At 35.2% G+C, this 27547-nt stretch overlaps 1 protein-coding gene across 1 annotated transcript in view; it reads right to left on the bottom strand.

Moving 5' to 3' along the window:
• CEP128 (centrosomal protein 128) overlaps positions 1–27547 on the bottom strand; it is a 124619-nt gene that overhangs the window by 37072 nt on the left and 60000 nt on the right. Inside the window, exons 17-18 of the mRNA XM_037395231.1 lie at positions 26935–26994; positions 25140–25332 (exon numbers count right to left, since the gene is read on the bottom strand). Coding sequence (XP_037251128.1) covers positions 25140–25332; positions 26935–26994 — 253 coding nt within the window. The remainder of the gene's footprint in view (positions 1–25139; positions 25333–26934; positions 26995–27547) is intronic.

The raw sequence follows: 27547 nt of genomic DNA on the forward strand, positions 1-27547 counted from the left end.
TTCTAACTGAACCAGTTTAAGGAAAACATTTTAGAATAAATATATTCATGGCTAGTAGTGACAGAACACCCACAAGTTCACGCTGTACCTGTGTTGGTAGGATTCTGGTGGCTGGCCTCACAGTACCATGCCAACAGTCATGGTCCAGAAACACTCAATACTACAAGATGTTTCAATGAGGCTGGACCTTTGTACCATCAGGCCAGACACCACAAATCACCCTGGCACTAGAACAACTGAGATACAGCAGTCCCAGGACTTGCTTCAAACTAATTGAAACAATACTTGCCATGCGTGCAAGCCGTTGAAGGCAATTTCTACATAAACACATTATTACCCTAAAAGACCTCTAGAAAAACAGGTGTTTCTTAGAACCTTAATTTTTTGCTAGTGTAGAACAAGGCCCATAAATAAGGAGCATTTCAGAATGTGTTTATGTAATCCCAAGCAAGATTTAACAAAATAAATAAATCTCTGAAGTCAAAGGTGATACTGTTTGGATTAAATACCACATACGGAATCTGTAAGATATAGAATACTTCTATCCTGCTCATTTATCCCCACTGCATTCATAGGTTTAGTGAATGAAGATAAAGCATGCGAAATTTCAAAAGTTGGGGGGGGTGTCCTAGAATTATGTTCAAGTTTTTTAAAGTTTTTAATAGTTTTTACCTCCAGACTCTACAGTCACTGCATTTTTATTTTATTTGTAGCTTCTGCTAAACATAAGAAGCCTTAAGTGATTTTTAAAGCTGATTAGTTTTCCAATCCATTAGTAAACTGTTATATTAAAATTGAACACATTCCACTATCTTTAAAGATTATAATTCAGTTACCACCACTGCAATCAATGCAAGTGCACATCATCACCACAACTAAAACAGCTGTTTATCTAAATCAATAATTTTCTCATCCACCTGTAAAAAGACCTTCAAACTCAAAGGAACAAGGGATTCCCTTTTCCCATACTCTTTGCCTTCATAAGTTCTAGCAATTTACTAGCTACTGTAGTCTTTAGTAACATGGTCAATATTTCAAAAGAATATACTTTACACAAAACCTTGAAGTTCTTTTTAATGAATTCATTCTTTCAACACCCTTTAGGTATACACTTATTTTTGCTGTGGAACTTCAAAGCAGATTTTTAAATCTACAGTGGTGCATTTGTTTGCAGTAAGCTGAAGCAGTACCCACAATTGTAACAGAGAACGGAAAAAAGGCATCTGAAGCTAAGGGAGAAGGAAACAGTTCACTGCTCAGATCCCCAAAGACTTACCACTACGCAGGAAACATAACATACCGTATTTTCTTACTATCCCCAGAGGCTTAAGCAAGTTTGGTATTTTGTAGCACAACTTTCAAATGTTCACATCTCCAGTGCTGGCCTGGTCTAGCTAATTGCTTTTGGGAAAAGGATAACATATAGAAGGGAAATGTAATCATTTGGGGGGGGGGGGGGGGGGGGCGGGCGGGCGGGTTAGGGACAACAGAGAAGTGCAGCTTAAGAGTCTCCGATAATTTTCTTTTAAAGTCATACTCATGCTTGTGACTTTTACGACACTTTTAGGAATTAGTGGTATCTTACTGGATCAGGCCTAAAATCATGCAGCCTAGGTCCCACTTCAGACAGTAAGCACAAGTGGATATTAAGAGGCAGGACAGGAAAAAGGTAATATTATTTACTTTAATGGCAACTTCCTGCAATGAGCAGCTGAGAGAATTCTTAAGAAAAAGGGCTGCATCTGGACCATCCACAACCTAGCTGACCTCCATGAACTACACTATTTCTTCATTGAACCTATTTCTTATTTTGGATGCCAGAACATTTTGCAACTAGTTCTATAATTAAAGCACGTACTGTGTAAAAACCCCATGCTTCCTTTGTTTTAAACATGATGCCTGGACTATCAAAGACTTCTTTACATGTATAAATCTTTCTTCTAATTTACTTCCTTAGTTTCACAATGTTATTTCTCTTTGTTTCCTTTTCATCTTGTTTCGTATTTGATGTAGGTAGTTTAATTTTGAGTATCTCCCACATTTTATTTAGAAAACCTCTTCCAACTTTTCATTTTGTCCCAAGATGTTCTAAATTCTCCTCATTAGTTCTACACTCTCTCTGTACCTACCATTAGCCGAACTACTAATGATGCACTTCCGAATTCAGTGTAAGGAAGACAAGAGTGGATATACGTATATTTTTCACATAAAATGTTTAAGTATACAAGAAACTATGCCCAGCTGCTATAACCCCTTCTCCTGTCTAAATATGCTTGTGTTAGAATAGTTTGTCTGAATACGAGATTCAATACATTCAGAAAACTATATTACAATATTATCAAACAAAAAATTATAGGTTCCACTGTGCTGCTTAAGCATTTTTCTGCTTAAGCGTTTTTAAGAGGCCTTTACCAAAACAATGAGGTTTTGGGGTTTTTTTTAATGCTTACACAAGACTTTTTAGTTCTATTTCTGGCTTTACCACTCATGTTAGTACCTTCCTGGGAAATGTTCTGTGCTTCATTTAAAAATGCTAAAGACAGTACTTTCCTATCTTCACAGAGCTGATGCAAGGTTTAAAAAGTGCACAGAAATCCACACAAAAGACATTCTTATGAACGCAAAAGGGTGATAGCACAAAATTTCATTAAGTCTTAAAAACTGCCTGACTTACTCGCTGGGAGAGAGATGATGTTAGACTATGCTTACCATATTTATTTTGGACTACATTGATTCTCACTTGAAAGCTACTGCAGGAAGAGTAGAGAGAGGGTTGTGAATATATGTATAGTTAACGTATCTTGAAGAACAACTGCAAGTAATCAACCCATTGTCTTCCTTTGAATGACTCCTGCGCACCAGCAGACATGCTGCAGCAGATTCCAAACAGCTCCTGAGGGACCTTAGGGTTAACCTCTAGTTAATTAATGACCAAAGAACAACATCTAGGAAGTGATGCTTCCTTTGGGATACTTTAGCAAGTTCTAGTAAGTTTCAGTAAGAAACACTTAGTGACACGGACATACCAGAAGACTAACATTGAAGTAATAAAATGTCTTATTCTGAATCAAAGATGATCACATTTTCATAATGGAACCAAGTCTCAGAATAACAGTCATCTAGCTCAGTGGTGTTACACTGTCAAAGGTGTGTACATTTCTTTATTACCAATATATATGTATATTTATTATATGTGTATTCATTATCAATAAATATACATATATTAGTGGTGTGTGCTTAAAAACATTTTACTGATAGGGGTATGCAATCAAAAAGGTTTGGAGACCAGTGCTCTGTACTGCAGAACAATCTCACTCCTGGAGTGAGCAGACCTATGGCTGACAGTCAGCATTCAGTATTTGAATTTTTTCAATACAGGCCTTCAATTTTCCTAAATCTGGAATGTTTTCTTGGCCTCTTACTCCAAAATTCTTTCTTGTTTTATGTCAAGCTGCATACGTCATGTAACATGAATTAAGTGGAAAAAACCCAAAGTTCAAGCAAAAGCAAGGTCTAATGAGAATGTCTATAAGAAGAGAAAAGGGTGGGAAGAACGGGGAAGAGAGAGAGGAAAAAATGAATTTACAGTAGAGGGACCAAACAAGTATGTGTGGCATATTATTCAAAGAGCAGCTCTCCTACAAGCAGTGGATCATACCTAGAGACCTTACTATGGCTCTTGAGTCATTAGTGATGTGTACCAACTAATCTTTATGAGGAACGCCAAACACATCTTTCTATCTGGAAGAGAAACTGTCCGTATGGCAATGTAATTCTTTATAGAGATTTGCCATCTAGAGCTATGAATATCTTCTCTAAACAGCTGCCACTATTATAAATTCAGAGGTGCTGTCCCAAGTAATGTTTGTTTTCTGAAGTAGTGTCCAAATAAGCAAGTTCAATTCCAGCCACAATAGAATGCAGGGTCTCCTCTAGAATCTAGCGAGATGGTACACCAAAATCAACACAGCTGGGGCAGCAGCACGGAGCAGTTAACTCTCCGAAGCACTGAGAAATCAGCAAGCCACATCCGCAGAGCTATAGAAAACCTGTTTGCAGTAGAGCTATAGAAAATCTGTTTGCAAAACATTAGGGAAGATTTGAGTAAATACAAAGATGTAAAAACATATAAAGTCAGACCACCTGTATTTCAGTTTTTGGCAGCCCCAGTAATCAACCAACTCCTCTTAATCCTAAGCAGCCACTTTTCTGCGGCAGAAAGTATTAGATCTGCAGTGTGATTTGTGCTATGGACTTTAATCTGGTTCCTCTGCTGCAGGATAACACCACCATCTTATTTGGTAACTTTAATTGAAGCCTTTACTATACCATAATTCTACTGACAGAGAAAACCACTAAGGGCTAAATTTCTCTTTATGCCTCTATCTAATGATTTCTTAGACTTTTATTTTATATATATATTTCACAATAAAGTAATAATGTAAACAGAACTTTCTTGCCTGAAAACAAGAACTACAGATGTCAAAAATGGTACAGTAAAATAAAAAAAAACTGAACAAAAACATGGAAAATTGATCCAGTAAAGCAAAAGTTTATCTGAAAGGCATGGTTTCTGCCACAAAAATTAAAATGGAACACATCAGATACCAAGAATGTACTTGCCAAAATTTTATTTTTCCAGTTCTTTTTAATTAATATCTTGGTTGGCTGTACAAGAACAGTTTGGAGTTTCAGGATGCTGCCATTTCCTGATTACACATTAAATATCTGCTTAAAAAACCTATATCCATAAATCTGCAGGAACCAGAAGGCAATGTTTAAGATGAAAATCTATCCTCAAATCAATATGAAAACACCCCTAATAATTGTGATCCACTCTCGTAACATTCTTTATGTCCTGGGTAAAAATTTACCTGTCAACATTCATCATAAAAATCTTAATAAAGATACCAGTGATTAAACAAACCAGAAGGCTAAAGTGTCAATATCACATTTTTTTCCATTCAATACACTCAAGGATGAAAACCCAACAGAATATAGCAGGAGAACCCAGCATTGCTACTGCCTGCGCCCTTCTCTTATGTGAGCTAAGGAACATTGTCCTGTTAACTGCACTTCAACACTTCCAATCAACGTGAAATCCAAACCTCGAACTGTAACAACCGTGGAATTCTTCTGGTCATTGTAGCTTCAGGGTTATGTCTTCTACTCAGAGGTAACAAGACAGAAATTTTAAGTGCAAGATGAACTTCCTTCATGGCAAACAAAATGCTTAATACCATTAAATGTAATAATTAAAACATATAAGTTAAGAGAAAGCAGTTTCAAACTTCATCTTACTAAAAGATACATATCCCAAAGAAAACTCATTAACACACACACACACACTTAGTATTTGTCTTGAGGAAAAAATAAGATGAAAAACCCTACAAATAAAGATAATATAGATCATTGAGATCCACTGAATTTAGGCATTAACCTGACACTCAAGAAACTCAAAGATAACACAAGTCACAATGAAAATGTTAATGTGAATGAGAAACAACCTACTTCATTGGCCTTTTGCAACCGTCTACTCAGTTAGTTGCAGTTACCAACAGACTGAACTCCACCAGTCATTGGCTCGAGTAATTGAACAAAAAGCCAAACCAAACACGTTGTGCTAAAAGAGAGCCCTCTGACACCAGTCCACCACGCTTACTGTATAGGAGAGAAGAACAGTAGCTTGCAACAGTAACCACCAGTTACTGCTTACTTTTGCGTTCTGTGACTTTTTCAGGATTTTTTTAAAGATAACATTCTTTGGGTCAGTACGCGTTTGCTTCATGTAAGTCTGTTCTCACAATTTCTGTTCCTGCAGAGGTTTAAAATGGGTATTTTCATTGTTTCAAAAGTGTGCTAGCTGAAGACACTGTAAATCCAGTCAGTAAATACTTGTTAGAAACCATATCGACATCATCTCTAAAATAGTCTGATAAGTAACTACTTTTTCTTCAACAAATTTGCATGAATGTGAATTTGACAGTATGTGAGAAGCAGAATCTCCTCTAGATGAAAAAGTCTTACAGTCAAGATAAACAACAGCACTTCAAAGAAAGTCTGTATCTTGTGCTTGGTACTATCTTGAAGAGCATCAGTCACAATAATTTCAAGCTTCGCCTTGAGTAGGTGTAGCCACTCTTCTTTTAAATAGATTTAAACACAGCTTGTACAGAATTAAGGATTTTGTGACTATTATTAGTGCTCCTAAGGCCTAAAATGCCATTTCAATAATGACTTGATCTACTATGAGATGCAACTGTTACCATGCATGTAGGTGTCGATTACTCATGCAGCAGTACCACTGCCAACTAGTACTGGAATGGAGGCAAAAGCGTTTCAATTATAAATAGATCTTGAGAAGAGATTTTATTATTATTTTTAGAAAATATAACCTACAATGCTAGTGAATAAACACTTCATATTTTACAAAAGGCTGCTGAGAAGCCAGCAAATGTTTACCCTAGCAGTCTAATACTACATTTATACTACAGTGAAGTTCTTTACTTACAGGAGTTAGCTTTAAATAAGCTACTAAGGGTACTAACGACCACGTGATTACTCCTACTTCATATCCAACAGAAGCTAGCGCAACCCCAGCTGAAATGGTGCTGGCACTAAGTGCTCCAGTTCCACCAGATGTGGTCAGTTCACCTCAGAGATGGCATTTGCAAAAAAGGCATGGAAGTCTCTTTGCTTCCTGCCTTTGGATGTGCATTGCTCTTGCTTACTGTGTCCTGAGAAAAATGTGGGACCTGGACCTTCACAAGGGTCAATTTTGGTCATTACAATGAGAACAGAGCATACTGGCAAAACCCACAGATAGTCCTAGGTGGCTAACAGTGAGTAAAATATGGTTATAGAGGGGTCCAATGAGGAGCAGGCGTGAAACATGGGAAGGAACAGCTAGCACAGATGGGAGTGAGAGAAATGAAGCAAGAATTTTGTCTCCAGTGACATTAAATGGCTCCGTTGAATGGGAAACTACAGTCTGACCCACTAACTCATGATTATTTTGGATTTGTGTGAGCTGTAATCACACCTCTGTCCATAGCACAGATCTACCCAAGCTAACTGACCAATGGCTTTTTCTCCCATCGTTTCGATTAGACACCCTATTAAATAACCCGGAAGGAGGGAGGAATCAGCAATATGTAAAAAAAAATATAGTAAGAAATCTTCTCAAAGTGAGGTCTTCAGAATAGTTGACACTTTAAGCAGAAAATACAGTTGATGATTCTGTTTTGTCACTGCATACAATATTTAATTGTTACAATTCACTCCCGAATGGAGAAACATTTCCCTTCTGACTATGAATAAAATCTTCCAGCAATACACAGAAAGAAATTGCAACTTAATTTGTTTTCATTCACCAAGTGCAAGCTTGAGAAGATAATTTGTCATTTCTTGTTTTAGAAAATTATGTTGATATGTTTATGGGCAGAGCAGCTACATTAAAATTATGGTATGGCATATAGAAATGACAAACCAGGAAATTGAATGCCACTTTCTTCAGTGAGTTCTCTGTCTTAATATCCTAGGCTTTTCTGGTTTTGATGTTTATCATCCTAACCGTATTTATGCATATCAGCAAATTTCCTTTTGGCTGCATCTGGAAGGCAGCTGCAAATCTTAATGCAAAAGTACACAGAACTGATCTTGGACCTAACAGCTAAGGAAGGGTCAAAGATTGAGGGTATCAAGGTTTTTGAAGCAGCTAGTACAAGTCAGTTAAAGGGAATTAACTGGGCACACCAAAGGAGGCTGGCAGCTGCAAAACAGAAAGCTTTTCTAGCCAAGGACACTTGTTACTTGAGATGAGTAATTCTTTGGAGCTTAGAAGCGTATTTCCTAATTGGGTTGTTTGAAGTTCAGAGCTAAACAGTCTATTTGCAACATTCGCAGCAAAGGACAGCAGATAACATAGGAAGTTGTAAGATACTGGTCCTGAAACTGAGTTTCCCTACCAGTCTCAGAAAAAAACAAAAGGAAAAAAAAAAAAAAAAAGAGATCTTTTAGCAGCTTAGGCATTTTAATAAACTGTCAGAAGAGTAAAGCACACAAAAGTTATAGCTCTGTGGGATTCAGTCCTTGATAAGTGCTGCAAGAAAGCTTTTAATTCTACCAGGTGGCCCTAAGACCCAAACAGCTTCTAAGAAAACATTTCCTTCAGTCCAGCACACACACACACACACACACACACAGAGGTCGGCGTGTCTTGCTGCAAAACAGAGTACCTCCCCAAATGTACGGAAGGTCCTCCTTTGTAATTAGGCAGGTGTTAGAAACCACAATATAATGCAACTAGCAGTTATAGAACACCCCAGCTCCCCACAGGTGCTTTAGAGGGAGATACAAGAAACCGTATTCTGGCAATTACGAAGAAAGCCGTAATGGTAACTCGTTACTGATTTTCTCCGCTATAGACTCCAAGCTTCTTCCTTGGTGGGACAATCCTGTGTATTGGCCCCTGGTAACTGATGATAGACAAATGAGAATTACCAACTCATGCTGGTAAACATTTTAACTCTCAGTGACTGGAAACATTTCACTTAATATCTAAAACCCTATTTTGAAAATTCTAGTATCTAAATGCAATAAATTATTATTCCCTCCATGTAGCCATGTGCAGGAAATATAACAATTCCAGTAAATTTTTCAGGGAAAAACGTTTAATACATAGATTTGGAGGGAAAAAATCTCCTATACTTTAAAAGAGAAAAGAATATTAAGAAAATAATTAAACATTTAAGTTAGCCATTGCTTCTCATGCGCAAGGCATATAAACATAAATTTTGTTTCCCGGTTTAACAAACTGAATAGCAACACCAGAGCTTTGTTTTTCTTGTGTGCATTGGAGTATATGCCATTTTCAACTGACACTTGACTTTTTATTTCTGATCAATCTCATTTCTAGAGACTGATCACAACAAAACTTAATTTACAAGGCTGTTTTCACTGAGTAAAAAGGTAAGCAGCTATTAGTCTCAGAACAGAGATTACATGGAGAAATGAATATCCAGTACGAGCAGTATAATAAACATTATAAACTTGTTACACAGACATTGTAAACACTATTATGACGTTGACAAGAGCTGCACATGAGTTATGTTTCTTATAGAATTGCTTATCCCACTCTCTTAACACTACATAATTCTGCAGGTAGAGACATTCAATTAACATTTAGCAAAGTAGAGGCAAAATGACTGTCAGAATCCCACAAAAATGCCACTATAAATGGGAGCACACATTGCATATCCTACACTTAATTCTTGTATCTATTTACATCATAGTTGCATGTCTGTTTAGTCTCAACAAAATGCTAGGAACAAACAGAAGTTTATAAAGCTTATAAAATGTTTTATATGATTTATGATAAATGTCTCTTGTAGCATAATTTATAAAAAATACATTGACAAGCAGAAACCTCAAAAGTGCTTTTGATAGCTGGGGCATCGTCTCCTAGGTTAGGAATAAATTCTCAACAGAGTCAGGAATGGAGAGGTACCAAGCAAACAGCAAACCGGATATGCCTCTGAAGGGTGTAACTGTCGTGAGACATAGCTTAAAGTGTGCATTGATCTGCTCACGCCCTTTAGGAAGTCTGTACAGAAAACTGGTGTCTCGGAATGTATGCTCAGTGTTGAAAATTCAGACTACTTACGTAAGATTTTATATCCTTTAGCAATCTTGCCTAAAATATGGCTCTATTTCTCTACCCTTGTGTTTTTCATGTTGCATAAGTCAAAACACAGTGACAGCAAATTAAAGCTCCTGAGCCTGAAAGTAAAGGTTTAAGCCCTAGCTCTAAAATAGTACTTTGCACTGTGAAAATATGGTTCCTTACCTTTTTCAGAAAGCCAGAAAGTAAGCAAAACCAACTTTTCAATCTGGTTTCCAGAAACTGTTTTATTTCTTTTAGCCAAAAGTCTGTATCCTTTTCTGTGGATTCTATTTTTTTCCCCTTTGTCCAGCATAATTTCATTTTGCTGCAATATTACATTTTTACTACCAGTATATTTATTTCAAAAGGTCTTTTAGTCAACATAAGGACCAGATATTTTTTTCCTGCATGACAATCTACAGAATAATGAAAATAAAATACAAATCACAGGGAACTTTTAGTTTCAAAATATTCTTTGAAATTAACCACGCTAAGTTTCTCCGAGTATATCAAGCTTTCTGACAGCATCTTTTCCAGCCCTATTCTTTACCCAAAGCATGTTACAATGTAACACACAACTCTGCTTCTATACACATTTGATCCTCAAAGTTCATTTCTCCCAAAGGACTAACTTTATCAGTATTGAGATTTTTTCCCCATTGCATAAGAACTTTTATTGTGCCTTGAAATGTCTGTCCTGCTGCTGTCATGATACATATTTTACATACTAGCAAACTGGTATACTTCGACTGAAGGACAATGGTATTAGAACTACTTCTGGAATAAATTCGGTTCCTGTTGGATCCTGTTTGCTCTGCTGAAACAGTGCAAACAAAGTCTTTAAAACAATGTCCTTAAGAAAACAGAACTGTCTCTTGCAGGCCCCAGATTATTCCTTTTCCTAAGCCTTGCTCTTAAAGTCCCATGTGCAACCTGCAGCCAGTCTACACATGCACTACATCAGAACAGAACGGACCATACACAACAAAGTTTAAGGTACTAGAGAGCTGACACTGCTTTGCCTTGACCTGGAGACACAACTGTGCAGTCATAGTGATGATTCAGATGGAGGAAGCAGCTACACAGCTTCTGATGACCACACACTACTTACACAGCTCTGTCAAGATGCCCTGGTTACAGCTGGTACCGCTGTCAATGAACGGACACTGGTTACCAACATCTCTTCCAAACCCAGATACAGGATGGTTCCTGCATCTGTCCAATACTGTAACGGCACTACTCATACAGTTAGATTATTACAAGCTAGCAAATCATGATCAACTTTGAGTATTTAACTCCCAAGCAACAAAAAGAGAAATTAAGAAAACCTTTAAAAGATGAGTAGCAACAAATAAAATGCTTAAATTAAATCATACTTATTCTGCACAGCACCATTTAAGGAAATAAGAAATTCTACTCTGTCAACTAAAAGTGTTTTACATTAACTCACATCCTTTTGATAATAACAGGTTGGCACATGAAAAAATGCATAATCTATAGCTGAATGACCTGTAGAGTCATACCATTGATTCTCAATCACAGTAAGGATGAAAATTTTCATCATTTAGTAGTAATAATAGCAGTTTCATTGTGAATAATTATTTTGAAACCAAAATTTCCTTCCATATAAAAAGCATAATCCATTGATTACATTAGACTGCAAAATAATTATTTTTGTTTAATCAAGCTCTTTTAGAAATCAGAAACTGAAGTGTTTCAAGTCCAGATCAAAACAGGAGTTCCAGTTGTATGGTAAACATCAGATTTTAAAATACAGTCATTTTTAAAACAGCCAAAAAAGAAAAATCTTAGGAGACTTCCAGTTTTTATTCACTCACACAATGAAATCTTCCACAATATCAGGAGTCAGCCAGGAGGTGTTACGCTACACACATACTACACGTACAATACATATATCGGGAAGAATAGAAAACTGATTTTTTTTCAAATTTGAAATATTTTTACAATGAGTTAGAAACATTCCAACCTTAAAGGTCAGATCTTAATCCCACTCTATTGCTTGATTCCTAGCAGCATGTGTTTCACAGTAATACATGAAAAGTCCATGGTACAACATCATTAAACTCAGCTGTGTACATAAGTCTTATGGTCCAAGAATGAAGTATTAATATTTCTCCAGCTTTTAAGAAAAATGAGCATGCATATAGTAGAATTCTTACATTCTATTCTTACTTAAGAAGCCATTTTAATAATAAAACATAGCTCCTCCTTCCCTGAACACAAGGCTGACATGAAGCTATGCAATGCAAACTTCCTCCAACTCCCATCACACATCTCATGCCTTGACAGAAGCAAGGCATCTGAAAAACTAAGTTTTCAGTTTAAATTTATCAATTTAAATATGTTCCTGGTAAAAACAGCAATTTATAATGTTCATTAAGGATTTGATAGGGAAACTGTGGATCAGCAAACAGCTATAAGATCATGACAGAACCCACTTTCTCCCTTAGTCCTATCTGGGCATGTATTCAAGGACTTGAAAGGCAAAAGACTTCTGCAGCCTCTGACAGTCTCAGTTACATAGACTTTTACCATTTCTCCTCTTGATAAGTTTTAAAACTGGTAACTATGATAAAGCTTCTTTCTTTAAAGCCATGAGATTAACTTTTGAAAGGAATGTCATTTTTTCCTACTTATCTCAAAATATCCCAGATCTCCTCTTAACTAATACTATTGCTGTCGCCACTATTCCTCTCTTTGGATTCTATATATGCAATTGCTAATGTACCCTTAGTTGTGTTCAACAACTCAAAATAGGACTCAGTTTAACAGTACTTCATGCAATTAAATGCTTGTGTTGATTGACAGCAGGCTGATATAGACTCCATTACTGAATTTGTATAAATTCTGAAGTATTACCTACATTTTTTCCTGTAAACTGAGTATTAAGCTTGCTTCGCTGCTCTGTAAGCAAAAAAAATATTTAGATTTTTTTCCTTCAAAATTTCTTGAATTTTAAGATTACTCTTTTTAGATTATTACCAGTCCTTTAGAATCTCTTAATAGAAGAAGTTAATATGTAATGAGATTGTAAAGGGGTGATAAAGCCAGGCACAAAATCTTTACGTTTATATTCTCACTTTTCAGCATGGATTACATCTTTGAACGCCTCAAAAGAAAAAGAATAATCAGCTTAAGAGAAAAAGATAGATGGGCAAAATTCAGAATAATTATTCTTTTCCATTGAATTCTATTCAGACTAAGCAGTACAGTCTTTGGATCTTAAGGTTTCGCTTATTTGATACTACTTCAGACATCTCACCACTAAGTATTAGCTAAAAATTAGAAAGCATACTTTTACTGACAGCATCATAGGAGTGGAGTTCTTTGTGGGAGGGTGGTTCCACTCAAGATCTCAGGAAACTATCATTGCTTGAGCTCAAAGCCACCACAGTGCCCTCCTTGAGATGTGAACCAAAATTCAGCTTTTATGTTATTTGCAGACTACATGCTTGACTGTCCACGATCCTGCCTCCTTGGCATCATACCTCCTCAAGATAAAAGAAACATTCTAAACTCAGCTCCCTTGAAAGTCACAGCATTTGTTAATAAGGTAACGGGAGCCAAAGTACTGTGCTGAAGAATACGTGTCATAGGCATAACTACAACAACTGTACAAAAAGCGCTACAGCTCTTCGTAGCAAACATTACTACTACTGAGGGACAAAAAGGTTCTATTATATCTCTTAAAACCGTAACTTCTTCAGTTTCCAATTCTGAAATTATAAAACAATATTTTGGCAATTTTATAATCTTTGCATTATACTCAAGATTGTGCTCAGTTAATTCTGTCCTTCGAACTCTTCCTTTATAAAAATATGTGCCGTGGAATCTAAGCTCATTGCATTAGAATAAAATGCTTTCATTGGGATTTTTCATTTGATATAGCTTCTTGCAAGAAACAGCACACTGTCTGGTCATCTCACTTTGCCAATTAAAGTTTTTCCATACTTAGAACATTCAAACATTCTTTTCAGAAAATGCTGTTCCTAGAGCTTCAAACTAAGCAAGAAAGTAACGTTTTAGGGCCAAGTTGTCAACTGTAATTAAAATCAGGACAAACTTTTTGTCTAGGCAGCTGAAGTACGTACAACATACACTGATGCAGTATGACTGTATGCATGAAGTACATATATATTTCTAATAAATGCATTTCCTAATGTTTTGAACTTTGTTTCTTTCTCTAGGGGTAGGCATCTCAATTTACAAGATATACTAAAAACAAACAAAAAACCCCACAACAAAATTATACTTAGAAGTGTTAGAATGATGAAACAAGAATTAACATAATACATTTTACATTTAAATATTTCTGCTCAACAGATTTATATATGTATATAATGTTGAACAAAGGTGTTTGTCAAATACTGGAAAATAAATACTGCAATATGAATGTCTAGTGTTCAAAAAAATTTTTCTCAGAGTAGAAAGGTGGTCTAGAATTAGAAAATTACACTGAGAAATAGGAAACCAAATCCAGCTTTATCCTCAATGCACTCTTATTTTTGTTTTAAATAACCAGGAGGAAGCACATTATCTCTATAACTCAACTATTGTTTCTGTCTAGCAATAAACCAATATTTTACATCAGCAATGTTTAATAACAGTGCTTAATAACCTGCAACTGGATTCCTTTATAAAATAGTCTTGGGCATGATTTGCATACTTTTGCCTATTTTATGACCTTATCCTAAAGAAATAAAAGATCCAGACAAGAAAAATACTGTGACCCTTTTTGCCCACAATAAAGAAGATTGAAATGTGTGTCCATTATTACAAGTGGGTTTTTAATAAATTACAGACAGAGACTTGTTATTTGGAAAAAAACACTTTACAGCTTATTGTTCTAATCACTGATACTGTATGAACTATACAGTTAATTTGCTTGCCTTGCTTGACTCAAAAGGCAAAAATCCTTTAAAAATGTTTTCAATTACAAAAGCCATCAAGCATTTAATAATACCAGAGTTCCCATTCTGTAAAACCAAAACCAAGAGACCACGTCAAAAAGTAATGAAAAGCTGAATTTCAGATACAGCCAGTTGTTACCTTGAAGATGCTAATCAGAGTAATAAGTTCATTAAATTGATTAGAACCTAGCAGTTTGTCATACTTAAACCACTACAAGGAAAAAATGCACAGATTAATTAACCACCTAATTTAATCCGCTGATTTAATCTTTATATAAGATAAAAAACAGCTTGTTTTCCTTTTTTCAAGGATTCATTTGTAATGCCTATTCTGTAATTAAAACTATTTTGTTGTATACAGTCAAGATTAAGAGTTGATTTTACTGGAGACTGAAGTTTTTCTCAAGTGAGAAACTTTTTGGTAGTGAAACAGAACTTTACTTCAAATCCTCCAAATACACAATATTCAATAGCTCTCACTTTTGGGGGGGTGGGGGGTGGGAAAAGGTTTTAAAATCACCTGTCAGCTGAAAAGATATAAAAAGCTGTTAACATACCAATGAACTACACTGAAATGCATATTCTAATACAGTCTGACAAACCCGAGGCAAAAACATAACGTTAGCTCTAATTTTAAAAGATGCTGAATACATAATATAGCAATGTGCAAGATTTCAAATACTTCTTAAAATTTCAACAGCTTTGTTATATCAAAAAATCTTAGATAGTAATTTTCTATTCATTTCTGCTCAAACTTCCAACATGATTCATTAGTATTTTAGACTAAAGTGACTTTGACTATGGCAATAGGTGGGAGGACCATAAAGCCCTTTGCTCAGTTTCATTTCCTGTAAGACAGAATATTATTTAATTAAACAGGCATCTCTAACAGATATTAAAAGAGTTTCCTGGGAATGCTATTTATGCCTAATGAAGACTGAGTGACAGACAGCATGTTTCTGTTATGCACTTCTCAGGAAAGCATTACATTCAAGACACAAGCTTGAAAGTGCCTGCGTTGGTTGGGTTCTTTTGTTTGGTTTTTTTCAAAAACAGTTGTAAATCAGTGATGCTGATTTAGTATGGAAACACTATATAACCTGAAAGCATGACAATGCCTTCCATGCTGAGTCAAGGAGTTCTGATAAAGTTGTACAAATGCTTAAAAGGTTCTCTTTTATTATGTAGTGTTAAAGCACTGTCCAGGTATAACTGTGATTATATACACTCCTGTGCCATCATTTCAACAGCTGTAAAGAAAACCGAAAACCCAATAGTTCTTAGAACATCAGCTCTTTAGCTTGGTTTAAAGAAAAGAAATTCATAATTCACAACAGCAAGAAAACACTAAATAATATATTCAAACTATTTAATATATATTAAATCCCCATCCTCCAGGTTACTTCTGTAATTCTGATTTTTGTTTCCAGTAAGTGTAGGTAAACCAAGACGTAAAACTAATAAATTTAGTCTCTTACTGTTAGTGTGCATTACAAACTCTGCAGTTTAATGTTTAAAGGACACATCATGCTTACTAAACTATACATCTGTACATAAGTTTCAGATAAGCATTTAAAGTAGGTGATTCAGAAAGAAAAACTAATAATCAAAGGTAGTCTTACAAACATCTTAGCTACAATTTGATCCTGTCTCTTACCTTCATTTTTTCCACAATGGCAGCCATATTTTTATAAGTGCATAAAAAGATAATGGCAAATGAAAACAGATGCATAAAATACTAGATAATTAGAGCAGTGCATGTCCAGACTGATATTTCCAGTTTTCCAATAAAAAAACAAACTCCACAAGGTAAGATTTCCAAATGATTTGGGCTTATTTCCATTCCTCTAAGACTCTGAATGCAGGTTCATTTTGGCAAAGTTTAAAATAACTCAGAAGTCCTCCCTCCTCCTTCCCCCATCACATTAAAAAAACCAAACATTATTTAAAGGGCAAGAACACTATTAAGAAGAAATTAATTATCTGAATAGTAATTCTATTTCAACTTCATGCATTTTGAAACTTGTCATCAAAAACAAGTATTATGGAGAAGTTTCTCTCAAACCCTTCAGATTCCTTCCTTTACGTAAGAAAAATCTTCTCTACTTGACGTTCCAATTCACTGCTCAATAAGAGATGACCTTAAAATACCTTGTGATGTTTCTTGCTGTCTGGAAAGGACTGTGTTGTCATACAAGGACAGTATGAGGTAATATATGAAAAAAGAAAACAAACAGGAAGATAACAAACAAAGCTGAAAGGGCAGAACAAGGCTTAAAGTTATATTCACAACAGTACATGCACTTCACTATTAAACTAAACATAAGAGTTTATAATAGAAAGATATTGCAATATTTTGATTTTCACTGGTTCCTACTTTTCTTTTTCTCAGTTTAAGCAACAAAGATTTCTCAATTTCAGTGCAGTACATGGAGTGCAAATACACTGTCTATGTATTTTGAACTTTTACACTTTCTGTTTTAGTGTTACTGGCTCAAACAAAAATTGGACTTAGTTGCTTTAACAAAAAAAAAAAAGTAATTTGGAAGATAAGGTTTTGTCAAAACAAAGTCTTTCATTTCAAATTACATTTCAAATCTACTTTAATGTAACAGATCTTTGAATCTACATTTTCCACAGCAGTCAAATAAACAATCCTGACTGAATGAGGAAAAAAAATTAAATCTCCCAAAATTAAAATAAATTGATGTCTGGCTTCAGAGATCACTTACCAAATATCTGTAAAATATACTTTCTTTACCTTCACAAGTGATGAAACTAGTAGCCAGCTGTATGATTAACAGATGACAATATCACTGAAAACAGCTAAACATGTAAGGCTTCTAAAATTCGATTTTCTATCCTCAAATCTAAGACAGTGCACAAAAAATATTTTTTCTTCCGATGCTTGATGACAATGAATGTAATTAGAATGAGAACAGAATGAATGATAAATATAATGCATAAAGCATACCACCACAGACTTGCCTGGTAGATTTGTGCTTGTGACAACAGCATTTAACATAAGTCTACTGTAGCTCAGGACTAGAATAACTACCTTCTTAAGCCTTACTTAGCAGTATAATATGTATTATATATATATATAATCTACAAATCTAAAAATTTAGTAATTTAAATATGATTACAGAGGATGGTTGCTGAGAAGTGGTACAGAATATAGCTTGCATCACCTGGGACTTTATCTAAAATAGTGTTTGCAGTTATATCTGAGGTAAAATCAGTGTAAGGTCTGTATATCAGAGCAACGCACCTGCTCTTCTTACATCACTATATAAAAACTTACTAACATTACTTTACTAAAAAAAAAGAATGTGGCCTTGCAAAATACGTCAGGTCTTATTTGGCTAGCCAATATTTCTTTGCTGACTCTCCATGTCTTCTCTGAAGTAGAAGTATATTATCCTGAAATAAAAGAACTGTGCAGACTCCACCTCCCACTGCTATATGACACCATGTCTAGCTTCTATACATTTCAATATTACAAGAAAGATTTTCTTGGAAGAGTTATGTTCCAGAATCTATTTATACTAAGTTTCCTCTCTGTACTCATTCAAGGGTATAAGTGAGCCTTAATGTAACAGAAAAATATGTACTTTTACATATAAGGTAAATATTAAAGCATTTAATATCTGTTACATAAAACCACATACTCTTAACACTTTCAATTAAAAAATGATGACAAAATTACAATGCCTGTAATATTTTAGATGGATTTAAGCAATAACAAACAAAGATTGCTACAGCTTAATGTTGCTTTTTATTTTAATCAGTTACCCTAACTACACTATATATACACAGAATTAGCTGTTTTCAGAACTAAATTCAAGATTATAAATATTCTGACACACGGACAGAGGTGGTCAAAGCTAATGAAATCTTACAAACACAAAGATGGAAAGATCAAGAAAGGATCCACACATTTTTACCACGTATTGGTAAATAAGGTCAGGGCCTAAGCGCAATAGTCAATGCTATTCACTTAGTCAACATACGTTTTTGAAATTAACATGGTATGTTCCAACAGCTCCCAAGCGGTTGACTCTATCCTGCTGAGCTAAGGCTGGTAAAACAAAATGCTAAAATCATTCTTGATCAGAAATGAAGAATTCAGACATACAGCAAAGAGAAAATAACTATACACAAGACAGTTTGATTACAAAATTCAGAGGGAGTGGATATAGCAAAAAAAAATTAAGGGGTTTTACTACTAATGATTTTTTTTTCCTTATGGAAAATAAAATTGTAGCAAAACTCTTGACTATGTTTTCTAAAAATTATGTTCTGCTCTTGATGAAGAGACAGAGCTGAAACTTTCTTTTGACTAAACCAATCAGCATCTAGAGCAAATCTAAGTCTGTGAGACCAATGGATGCTTCCAGGATCACGTATAGAATTCCACCGACTTGTGTAAGTTTTTCAGACTACTCAATCTGGCTAGACCACACAAAATTGGATAAATGAAAGAACTTTGACCAGGTGTTGAGCACAAATCAGGAAGACAGTATTTTTCCTACCTTCAAACATTTCTTTATCATCATATCATTCTAGTGATCTGAACTAATTTTGAAACAGATTTGTAAGAACACTTCAGCATGCTCAGTGATTCCAGAATACAAATGAAACTTGGTTAAGAAATTGGACTATACCTCTTATTCCCTCAGACCTTTGTCTACTTTGTTAAAATATTGAATGCTTAGTGCAGTGCTATTAAAATGAGTTTGATTATGAGATCAAAATCACCTCAGGAGAAGAAATCTAAGAAATCTTTATTTTTACGTAAGTTCGTACTTAACTGAAACATCCCATTGGGTGGTGTGCTAGATAAATAATTTGTTTAGCAGTAAACTGTACCCAAAGTACAGATCTGCAAACCTGAAATCAGAACCCTTCAGTTCTTAGGTATTTATAAATATTGCTAGACTGCTGGATTTCTTAAAGTCTCCAGGATGGCATGCTTATCAAGACAGAGAACATTACTGTGTGTTCCTTCATTCACTATTCTCAAATTCCTAAATCTCTATGTTAGCTTACTTGTAATTCTGACAAATACACCTTGTAGACAGCCCGTCTACCACCCACAGGTAGGACTGTGATCATATTAACACTTCTACAGAAATTCCTAAGGAGGATTCAAAAGCCTAGATATTTACAAATGCTTCATTGAAGAAGGGAAAAGAAACAAAATTCCTGAAACATCCATCAATAGAGCAGTTTGAATATTCATCCTACCTACTTTTGGTATGTCCACCATAAATCTCTATTTTTATCCTTTCCCCCACAAAAACCATCAATAAACTATAATAACCAATCTGTTGAAGGCAAATCAACAAATTAATTTCTTGGGAACATGGTTTCTCTGTCTTGCTTTTATAATTTCTGATTTACGTAAACTTAAATTAATGAAGTATTTTTAGACTATATTAATTACTCAGGCAAGTGGTTTGTATTGGTGGGAACAGTCAAACATATGCATGGGTATTCACAGAATCAGTCTTCTGATCAAATGTTCCATCTAAAATCTGCATCATTCCAAATGCAGCAGAAAAGTATTTTCATCCATTTGACCAAATTTGACTGAAAATCCATTTTATTAAATACCATCATCAAGTATACTTTGGTGTTAAAAAAAATAAGTAAAGGGTCTTTTTATCAACCAGAGTAAATCCACTCTGCCTACATTTGCTTTATTCCTGCACCTGGGTTTTCCCCATTTCATTATTGAGTGTCTTAGCATTCTGTAAGTACTTCTTCCATTTTCCATGTTTAAGCAACAAAAGCCAACCATCATTCTGTCTTCTTAATTTAAATTTTCTATCATTTTGATACATTACTTTCTCCTTTCAGCTTAACTTTTTTTTTTTTAATGCTATTAGCAATAGTTTTTTTTTTCCCCTTTTGGAAAGCAGCTTTTCCAATTTTCATGTTCAAGTCATTTATACATTAAACACTTCCCATGTTTACATTATACTAGTTGCATCATAATTAAATCTGGGGTTTTCATTCAGCACATAAGAGTATTTGCCCAATAAATTTAAATGGCCATATTTTTTCCAGCAAATTCCTTTTTTAAATAAAACAATATATCTTTATAAACATTTTCATGTATCAATTCATGAATAACAGTACTCAAAACTCACATTAACGTCTGTTATGCATTCTAATATTCCTCTACCTTCCACCAACTTACGAAACAGAACCGATTTGGTGTAATGAAGGCCAGAGTTTTCAAATTAAAAAGACCATCTATGTTGACATGACTGAAAAAAGTAATTGAAATCACATGTAGATTGTAAGTCTGTTATTGCACACTGTCATATGCACTATCATTTAATACAGTGGCACGAGAAAATGGTATTGAATACCAAGTCAACCTGCCTATTTCTTACTGCATTAATAAAAAAGATCTCAAACCTTTGTTCAATCTTTGTGAACAATATTATGAATTTCTTCATAATTTTTATAAAGCAATGTTAGTTAGTTTTTATATAGTGATGTAAAAAAAGCAGGTGCATTGGTCAGCTCCCCCCAGTTTATATACTGGGCATGAGGCTTTATGGTATGGAATGCCCCTCTGGCCAGTTGGGGTCAGCTGTCCCAGCTGTGCCCCCTTCCCAGTTCCTTGTGCCCCTCCAGCCTTCGCTGGCAGGGCCCGAGAAGCTGGAAAGTCCTTAACTTAGTAACACTGCTCAACAACAACTGAAGACATCACTGTTATCAGCATTATTCTCATCCTAAACCCAAAACAGAGCATTGCACCAGCTACCAGGAAGAATATTGACTCTGTCCCAGCTGAAACCAGGACAAACCTCAGGATGCACATGTATCCTGGCCCCAGGCCTTAAACCTAACACTGTCCTGTGCTGTCAGCATCCTCTCATCTTTTTATTAGTCTTATCTCTCATCCTCAGTTTGGTGGAATTTTAAAGCATGTTTATTATTTTGTGTTGCATAGAAAACTTTAACAACTATGTAATTTATTTTCTTTTCCTTACCTACTTTTAACCAGCATTCACCGCTAGAAGTAGACAGAAGAGAGCAATTTACTTAGAATTGCAGAAATTGTATTATGTCAAGTAACAAATGGAACTGAGCATATTTGTAGGGAACAAAGGAATGGCTCTTATAAAAAGAAGGTATAAGATTACATACTATTATTTCTGCTCAGTGAATAGCACTACTTCTTCCCACTCTTTTCAGTTTAATAATTCCCATGATAACTTTGCCTATAGCTTGAAATTCAAATGCAGGCTGCGAATTTTTCCACAAAGCCTAAACCAAATTAGCTACAATGACATTAAAAACTGAATAAGGTTTGCTTTATTTCCTATGCACTTAAATTAAAAAAGGCATCTCTCAGGGAGATCATCTTAGTAGATAATTATTCAAATATAAGAGCACTAATACATTATTAATATTATACCAGGGTCTTGGCAGTATCATTTTAAACAAATGAAGGCTAACAATAGAAACATTCAAATTTGAAACTTCAGAGCATGTTCTCTTTCGAAGTTCTTTGTAAGTGGAAGAAGAAAATCTTGACAGGATCTTACTATTCTTGTAAACCAAATAACCTGCATTGTTCTACAAAATACAAAAATGCTTTTGTTATGGCTGTTGTTGTTCTGCTATTGTTTTGGTTTTGTTACTATATTTCACAAAATATTTTCAACAATAATTGTCAGCTACCAGAAGCTATAACTACACTTAAGTTTACTCTCATCTGAGTCTACATCAATCTAAATACAAAATAACTACTAAACAAAATTATTGAAGAGTACTCATTCTGTCTGACAAAAAAAAATAATTATGAGCACCAAGTCCTGAATAAAGACAAGAAAAGAGTTTTTTAAAAACAACACAAGAAAAGAAAACCTGAGAGGTGACACCTTCCTTTGGAAATTGAGGTAACAGAATACAAAAAAAGATCATACCACGACACAGTGCGATATGTAAAGAGTAGTCCAGCATACTACATAAAAAGATACAGACCAGATGACAGTCAGCCCTATTTATAGACTGTATCAACCCATAAGGCATATTAATAGTTGTCAAGGTTTAGCTACATGCAAACTTTCAGTACAAGTACTTTATTCTCCTCCATAGCTCTTATAGATATCAGTATACAATTTCCTCACCATGCAGCCTTCCATTTTTTCAGGCTTAACTAGATCCTCCAACAAAATTTTATGTGAAAGAAGTGAAACCAAAGACACTATTTCAAATGGAAATTCTGATCCCTGGACCCTGTGTCAATTAGCTTGCTTTCTCAGTGATCATTTTCATGCATTCACTTATCTCTTTTTCCTTTGATGTCATATTCCTTCTAGCTCTACCTAAGATTCCCAGCTATCCACACTTTCCTGAAGTATTAAAAAATTTGCTCTTCTGCTGAGACAGTAACTTCAAGGAACAGTATGAGCAAGCATACACATGGCGTGCACGCACTAGAGAATTAAAATTCCCAAAAACGCTTAGTGCAGGTCTTGAGATAACATTGAGCCTTAAAATCAAGAATTAACCTCATACAACATTTCCTCCCTCCTCTGTTCTCGTATAAAAACTTCCGACTCTATTTCCTTTGGTTACTTAATTCTTGACACTAGCTGTGTTATCCTTTTTATTCGACCTCTTTTTGACACTAGCTATGTTATCCTTTTTATTCGACCTATATTCTAAAAGCTATATTATCCTTTTAAACAATAATAACTAGAAAGTTACCACTAATTATTACTGTTATGGGAATATTGTAGAATCATGGAATGGTTCGGGTTGGAAGGGACCTTTAAAGGTCACCTAGTCCAAGGCCCCTGCAATGAGCAGGGACACCTTCAGCTCAGAATCCTGTCTCACCTGGCCTTCAACACTTCCAGGGATGGGGCATCCACAGCTTCTCTGGGCAACCTGTTCCAGTGTCTCACCACCCTCACAGTCAAGAATTTCTTCCTAATATATAATCTAAAACTGCTCTCTTTCAGATTAAAGCCATTACCCCTTGTCCTATTGCTACAGCTCTACTAAAGTCTGTCCCCATCTTTCTTACAAGCCCCCTTTAAGTATCGAAGGGCTGCTGTAAGGTCTCCCGGAGCCTTCCCTTCTCCAGGCTGAGCAACCCCAACTCTCTCAGCCCGTCTGCATAGATGAGGCTCTTCAGCCCTCTGAGCATTTCTGTGGCCCTCCTCTTGGAAACTAAAGAAAGCTTCTAAACATCAGAAAGGTAAAGGTGCAGAGTTGTCTTCCGCAAGTAGTAATGACAGTAAATAAGATACACCTTTGAAGATAACACTTCACAAATAAATTATGAACATACTGTAAATGCTAGTGACTCGACTCAAACAACATGCACAGATTCTGCCTGACCAGTATCAAGTCTCCAAGCCAACACTTCAAAATTTTACACTTCACCTAAGTTTGGATTTAACAAGATCCACTCCAACATTGTTTATAGCAACAAAAGTATTGATTTCAGACAGCAGAAAAAAATATATCTGGTTTTAAGGGTGAAAATAAAGATGCACTGTAAATTGTTTATGTTCCAAGTTTGCTGTAATGCTCTGGGTTTACTATATACTCTCAATTGAAATAATGTGTTAATTTAAGCTACAAGTAACAATATAAATGAGCTTGTACACAGGCAAAAAGCAGAATAATGAAAGACTAAGATCTTCCTTTCTTCCTGAGACTCCAGAATAATAAGCTTATGATGAAAGCATGTTTCTCTACTCCTAAAAGCACTCTGCTCAAAGCTGATCTTCAAGAAACTATGAAATACTAAACTACAAGTACCTGAACTGAAACTACAAGATTGCTCTTGGCTGGGGACAGCAAGGTCCACCCCTATGAGAACAATTACACCACCCAGTAAAATCTGATTAGTATTTCCCCTTCATGACAAGCATGGATGGTATGTATGCTAGCACCAAGTCTGGCACACACCAGCTCAGAGTGAAAATCACATGTCAAAAGAGGGAGAGAATTATGCATATGTGGTATTCCAGATACAATGCCATTCATTTGAGTTAGAACCAAAGCTTGTCTGTCTTCATTTTTGCAACACAGAAGGGATGAGAAGAAAATTTGCCAAAGTTCTTTGTACATAAAATTGAAGCAAAAGGGAGTAACTGCACAGGACTTGGCACTGCTTTGGGCTCTTTCTTTTTGACAGATAAAAGCAGCATTACCAATGCTGCCTCAGACTCTTATATAATTCCTCTTTGCCCGGCTTGTGGAATGCCTCAGATGGTACAGTTGAAAAATAACTTCCATATACTTCGTCCGTGTTGCAAACTCATGTGTTACTCAGCCATTGTACTGGGTTGAACTGTAGTTGATTCCATTTGCCTTTTTTGTCAGCAAGAGAAAACAAAAAACCTGTTTTCTTCTTTATCATTAGCATGTTACCAAATTAAGAGTTTGTTACCAAATAACGAGTTGATAAAACACATCTGAATACGCCACAGGAATTATAAGTAGAATTTTAAAATTCATTCTCCCTTTTATTAACAAAAATGGAACCAGCAACATACCTCTTTTTTCTCTGTGAACTTCTTCCAGAAGTTTTTCTTGCTTTTTTATCTGTTTAAAGAGAGACTGATGTTCAGCCTCCTTCATCTGTGTAAACTGCTTGAGCTGTTCTCGGCTCTGCAGTAAGTAGCATCGCAGCTTTTTTTCCTTACTTTCTCTCTCCTTTACCTCCTCACACAGCCACTGAAGCTTAGTCTACATTAAAAAGAATGGGACAATAAAAAGTAAAGAATTCTAATCAAAATAAGAGGACAAATGTTAAATGATCAAATTATCTTTGGAGTCACAGATTACTCATTTGTACCTATTACTGAATGATACTACTGATAAAAGGGGACATTTAGATATATTAAGAGAACACACATTGACCTTCAAGGAGTCTCAAAAGACAGATACGCTTTAGTTGATAACGGTATGTGAAGAAGCTATACACAGATTTATTTTGTTTTTACCCAGGAGCATGAATTTCCTAGGGTAGGTATGGAAATTCACATTGAATTAGTGCATACATCGACACCAAGAGATACTCTTTCCTTTCAGAATACCTTTCTCTCTTCTATGTTGACAGAATTTAAAGCATTTATCCATGTAAAAAAAAAAAGTGACATCGATCCTTTCTGGTTAGCAAAAGTTAATATTTAAGGTTTGTGCAGAGGAAAACAGGGAAGAGAGCTCATAAGATATGTCACGGTCAGTATAGTAAATCTAGAAGTGGTAAAAGAAAATGCTTTCACACAACCCATTTAAAACAGAAGGGAAAAAAGTGGGGGGTGGCAACACACGTGATTTTAAGTAGTTGTTCATATTAGACTTTCCTCGAGTAACTAAAGACACTTAAGTGAGAAAAGTGAGAAATGTATGCAAATGGTTATTAGGTGCTCTTTGAAAGGTTTTTTTAATAATGTCAGTGTCACTTTTTTAAATAAAGAAAATACTTCCTGCATAACATTTCTGCTTTAATTCAGATCTTATCTCTGCTATCTATAGTGTCAGTCTTTCTTAGTCTACAAGTCTTACATAGATCATACATCATCAATAACCTTATATTATCTTGCATGCACACAGCTGCATTTTTTCCTTAAGTCAATTCTCTTGTGGCTTTGACCTTTTTACATGAAGAAAAAAAAATATTCATGTCTTCTACAGTTTCTTGTGATCTCCTTTGATCACGAGAGACTTACTCCTTGTCAAAGATATTGGATGAGAAATGTGTTTATGCATGTGAGTTGGGGGAGCTGGAGGAAAGCTGAAAAATGGAAGGGAGGGTTTATAAGTTACCAGTCATCACTTTGAAGAAGTTTTCATGTATGTGTGCACCCACATTACAGAATTCAAAAACTTAAAACAAAGGGGGAAGGGAAATAGTTCATTTTCTGAGAATCCAACCTAATATCCTTTAAATTTCATAAATAACAGCCTTACTTAAATCAATTTCTTGCCTTGTTATAAACTTGTAAGAGAAACTTAACCTGCTAACTACGTTCCCATGTTTTTCTCATCTCAGAAGAATTGAACCAGATTTAAAGGCTATCACTGCAGTTACTTCAATGCATTTTTTGTAAAAAACAGAATTGCTATTTATTTTGCTATAGACACAACTATTTCTTGTCGATAGCAAAGTTTGAAAAATTATTCCATCACTTGAAATAAAAGTCTGGGAATACCAGAATTATTGCCAAAGAAATGCTTTTATATTTTTCTTTTTTCCCTTGAAGTGCCTTTTCAAACACACTTTCAACCGAATGATTATAAATGTTTGACATTAGCTTATTCAGTACATTTCAGTTTGACTATTACCTTTGTTTCTGCTAACCAGCGATGAGGATCATTCAGCACCATTGGTGTAAGTGATATTGCCTATGGAATAGTAAAGGAGAAAGAAATAGGCATAAAAATGGGGAGTAGACACAAAGGAGAGATCATCTTTCCTGCTTACTGGAAATTCATCAAATAATTATTCTTTTCTAAAAATCCAGCTTGGAAATTGCATCTGTAAATGGTTTAATAGAACTATTAACTGTGAATTAGTCACATTTGAAAGCAAATTATTGAAACTCACCAATACAAATTTTGTTTAAAGATACAGCTTCAGTTGCAACAATAATAATCTGCAGTCTTCTCCCAAAAATCACTACGATTATGTGTTTCAAACACTCCCAGAACACATCTCTGCATCCAAGGTGTGTACTCTGTTTGAAACTATATCCTTTTTTGCAAATATCATAATATTTCCAAACAATGCAACCAGACTCTAATTTAAAATTTCTATTTCTTAAGACAAACTTCAAAGTCATTCAACTGTTTTTCCTCCATGCAGCAGAACAGTAGCTGCACGTAAACCAGAACTAGAAGAATCAATTGTTGTTAGTCATTAAAATCATTACCACTATATCCACAGAAATGCAACATG

This window comes from Falco rusticolus, chromosome 7 (assembly GCF_015220075.1).
Source record: "Falco rusticolus isolate bFalRus1 chromosome 7, bFalRus1.pri, whole genome shotgun sequence".
Classification (NCBI taxonomy): domain Eukaryota; kingdom Metazoa; phylum Chordata; class Aves; order Falconiformes; family Falconidae; genus Falco; species Falco rusticolus.